At 28.2% G+C, this 5,102-nt stretch overlaps 1 protein-coding gene across 1 annotated transcript; it reads left to right on the forward strand.

The window, feature by feature from the left end:
* Positions 1-823, forward strand: LOC106759045. The gene has a single exon (XM_014642057.2). It carries the CDS (start codon positions 116-118, stop codon positions 422-424), a length of 309 nt encoding a protein of 102 aa, XP_014497543.1. The 5' UTR covers positions 1-115; the 3' UTR covers positions 425-823.
* The last annotated feature ends 4,279 nt before the right edge of the window (positions 824-5,102 follow it).

Below are 5,102 nucleotides of genomic sequence, written 5' to 3' on the forward strand. Positions count from 1 at the left end.
CCTATTTAAGGCCCTTAGATTGCAACCCTTTGCACCATAAATAAAAACCTCTTCTTTCTTCTAAGTCTGAAATCAAAGAGTGATAGAATCAAGCTACAACTTCAAAAAAATTTAAATGTCTACTACAAAGTTTTCCCTTCTTGCCATTTACCTTCTCCTTTCACTCAACTCTCTTGGCACAACCATGGCTGGAAGAATCATTCCTCCTAGTGCTCCAAGCACAGTTACCAGGCCACTCGTTTCCTCCGAAGTTGAGAACTACGTGAAGCCGCAGCTGAATCACAAGCAGAAAGCCCTGCAAGGAAGAGAAGTGAAGGGTTGCTTGCCAAAAGGTTCAAGGCATAACTCTGCTCCCAGCAGATTCGTCAACTACAAGACTCTAGGCTCTGCTGGCTGTTCCAGAATGCATTCTGGGAAACCTTGAATTCATGATTCTTGAGTATTAGAAGAACACTTTTGTATATGGCTTTTCAATGTGGTTCAGACATGAAAGGTGAGATGAGAAAATCAGTTTTGAACGATGTGCATGGGAAGTGAAGATGTTATTATATATTGTATACATTCGTGAGACATTACTCAAACATCGGAGAAAGAATTATGATGTTTGTTTTGAAATGCTTAGGATGTGATGCTGAGTGATTGGTTTCTAGGATTCGGAGCATCGAATGAAACTCCGAGATAGCTGGTTATGGTAGTGTTGTAGTTTTGCAGTTTTGTAGAAATATAAACACCCACGTTTAGTGTGATTTGTAGTTCAATTTTGTATTATGAGTGGGATATATATTATGTTTGTTTCCTGAAAACATTTGCTGCTTTCATTGTTCTCACAGACAACTCAAAAAAGTTTACGTTATTTTAACGTTATTTCTTGTTTTTTATAATTTTATATGGAAAATGATAAAATGAACAATTTGAAAATGGGAAACAAAGTGAAAAAAGGTAGAATTTTGTAATTATTATCACTGTAATAGATAAAAGGTTTTCTCAAACCAGACAATTGTCAAACACTGTAGTTTTCTCAAACAGAAAACGATTTTTAAAGTAATCAATGTAGTTTGGACTTCCATCCTTGAAGTAAAGTTTAGGTTAGAGAAGATATGAAGAGAATAAGTAAATGAATTTCGAAGAGATTAAAAAAATATTAGCTTTAAGTAAATTTGAAGTTTGTAAAATTTTATCTTATTAGTAAGGTAAATTAAAAAAATGTTTTAATAAATAAAATTATATACTAATTATTTTATCTTTAAAAATAAAAATAATATAAATTTAAATATAAATAGTAAAAATTATATTAAAACTAATTACAATTTAATTTAATCTACGAATGTCCATTACCAGTAATTTTATTTAGATCTCATTTTAAAAATCTTTAAATTATTTTTTATTTAAAATGTTGAAGGTATCCATAGCAAGTTTTAAAATAAAATAGTTATTTTGAATATTTAAGGTGAGCCAGAAGAAATTGGGGGATGCAGAAGTGAAAGCCCTCCGTGGATCAGTCAGTGGTCAAAAAGCCCAACAGAAGCACCGCAAAAAAAGAAGGTTGGGCTGAATACCATAACAAAAAACATTTATTTGAATTGCAATGTGTTTAAATGTTGTGCTACAAAAGAATACGTTTGAATGCATAAACAGTTCCTTAATGTTGTATATAATAAAAATAGTAATTTTATATTTTAAAAAACTAAAAATAAAAGAAATGTCAAAAAAATTAAAATTAAAAATAAATAACGGTGACAATATATTTAAACCATTGCGTTGATTTAGTTATGATAAGTTAGTGCTATCATGTACTGCAATGATTGATATGTTGTCATAATTTTGCTTAATATATAAGTTTGTTGGCATTAAAGCTTGGCGAATAAGGGTTGGAATACTTTACGAAAAGAAAGAAGAAATAAACTCATCCAATAAATTATGATTATCATTATGATAATGAATCCCGGATATAATTAACGTGCAATTAATACATATGTTTTATATTCCTTTATATAGAAAGTTTTCTCCCGAACAACTTTTGAGAAAAAATATATTTATAAATTAAAATTACTTTAGATAAATACTAAAAAAAATAAAATTCTAAAAATTATATGAGAATATTTCAATAAATTATTTTATAGATGAACAGACTCTAACTAAAGAAAATTTATTTTCATCTTTTTTGTTTTATATTTCGTTAGCAAATCTTTATAAAATAATTTATTTGAATATGTTTGAATCTGCCTGATGTTTCAGAATGACATCTATGTAAAACAATATAAAGAAAGATTATCTTTATTTTTCATGAATTGAAACAAGCTTATTTATAAATTAAAAGTATTGGCTAAATTATATAAAAAAGTTAGTTAGTATATAATTTACTTTTAACTTATGAAAAAAAAACTTTTCAATAAACATTTATGAAAGAAAAATTATTCACTTTAACATACTTGCCTTTTCTAGACCCTTCAATATGTTTGCATACAAAACATTTTCAATAACATATAATATTGTTTAAATTATGTTTAAGATTTGATAAGTGAAACTGCTTTACTTATGTTCTCTTAATCGATCGCGTCTTATCATATGAGACTGTGTATTTTTTAATTGATTCGTGAATCTTTATATACATTGTCTGCTAATACATGACTAATTAATGTTTATGTTTAATTCTTTTCTGACATCATTTTATTACGGATAAATTTCTCGAATAGTATCATAATCTGTTCGAAGTATATAGGGATGGCCAAAAAATTCGCGCCTGCGAATATCCGTGGATAAAATCCGCGACGGATAGTTGATACCCGCAGATATTTACTATCTGAAACCCGCGGATAGCGGATATTTTAATACCTGCTTATAAACGGGTCGGGTGCGGGTATTATACTATCCGTACTCGCGGATATCCGCTACCCGCAGAAAATAAAAATAAAAATTTATTTTTTATTTTATTAAGTTAAATATAATTAAAATTAACATTAATTTATATTTTAAAAGGTCAAATTTAATTAAAATTGTACTATATGAAATATACGGATCGAAATTAATTGTCATTTATTGATAATTAACATGTAGTAATAGGTTTGATTGCCTTCCTCTTTACAAAATATTCGGTATTGATTATTGGGTTTGATTGCCTAAAAATATACTGCAACGAATTAATTAATAAGTCAGATTGTCTTACTTTTTACAAAATATACGATATTAATTTATTTATTATACGATACTAATTATTTATTATTAGATTTGATTGCCTAAAAATACACTACACTAATGGTTAATCAATGAGCTTGTCTGTCCTAGGTTTTATAAATATACAATTCATATCTAGGTACAATCTTGCTCTTCTATCCTAATAAAATTTAGACCTTGAGTGTCACATTATCTTCTACACATCAACAACCCATCAGAGTGTATGATATTCTAAAAAAGGATTGAAGATCAAAAGAGAACAAAGCAAAGAAGGACGATTGACCATCGAATCAATTCAACCCAAACAAAAATTAAATTTTAACTTATATTTAATTTAATTTATATTATATTTTATACTTTTTTTGTAATTCTATTTAAATTTTATTTTAATAATTTATAAAAATATATTTTTTAAATATTTGCGGGTATCCGCAGATATCCGCTGGTTTAAAACATCCACGGATTTTTTTTAGGTGGATATCCGGCGGGTAGTGGGTCGGGTTTCGAGTACAGTTTTATCCGGCGGGTCGGGTTCAGGTATCACACTATCTGACCCGAATCCGACCCGTTGCCATCCCTAAACGTATAACAATATGTTGAACCATTTTAACAAATCTACGTGTAAGATATTCAATATCTGATGTTCATACATCAGTATTTACAACCCCTTTACGAGTTTCGTAGCAAGAAATTATATATTCGGTTAAAGATACTCTTTCGCGTAAATTGCTTAGAATAGATAAATCAATAGTCTATCCTTGTGGATTGATACGTGAAATATGGTTTTACTCTAACAAATAAACATATATTTTTTTATTGTGAATAAATTAACGATAACAGGTAAAAAAAATCTCTTATTGCAAACAACTAATAACGTTTAATTTATCTAAAAACAGAAAAGAATAACATTTCATTATTGCACGAGGGAACAAAACGGGTACCGTAAATGCCTAGATTTTGAATGTTTTATTTATTTATTAATATTTTATTTTATTTTTCATTATTAATATTGTTAGAGTTAATGATAGTATCCAATGCGTTGATGGTTTTGGAACAAGTTGGATTTAATTTTAAAGGTATTAAATAAATGAAATGTTTTAATTGCAGTCATAAGAAAAAATTATCGTCTATATAGATCCATGTATAAATGAATGGGCTAGTTGGTATGATATTTATGTATTATAAATAGTCAATTACACCTATTACTATTTATTTAATTATAAAGTGCATGACAACATAAACCCTACAACATACGACAGTGATCCATTTAATAAAAAAAATTGTATAAAAACAAAAGGTACGAACGAGGGGTTTTATATTTTAGTATTATTCTTTGATGAAGCCAAATAGGCTACAGTTTCATTTGCCTCATCAAATACGGGAATCAAAGTATAATATTATTGTACAATATTAGAATAAAATCTAATCAATATAAAAATAACATTAAGAGTTACGAAGTATAATGTTTTTCTTATTAGTACTCTAATAAATTTATTTCAGTTAGAATAGAAAAATTTGGAAAAAAATAGATTTTGTTTGTAATTTTGTGTTAATTAATGTGATTAACTACAATTAAGGTTGACAAAAAAGAATAATAAGTTTACTTAAATTTGTAATGGATGAGAAGACTTGAGGTAAAGTCTAACGTGGATTCGTAGTAACGATGTTATTATTACCGAATCTGTAGTAATGGGTTGAGTTGAAAAGGGCGGAGTTAACAGGTGGCACGCACTTATTGGCTGTTAACAAAGTGGTAACCTAGAATGGTGTCGCTGGCACTCGGAAGCGAACATCATTACACACAACACTTGTCTTAACAAAAAGGAAAAAGAAACACTAAGACTGTAAAAGAAAAGACAAGAAGGGAGAAAAATAGTAAAAAGAAAAAGAAAAATTAGAAATGAAAGAAGATAAAAAGAAGTGTGTGTGTG

The sequence above is a fragment of the Vigna radiata genome, chromosome 4 (genome assembly GCF_000741045.1).
Source record: "Vigna radiata var. radiata cultivar VC1973A chromosome 4, Vradiata_ver6, whole genome shotgun sequence".
Taxonomy (NCBI): Eukaryota; Viridiplantae; Streptophyta; class Magnoliopsida; order Fabales; family Fabaceae; genus Vigna; species Vigna radiata.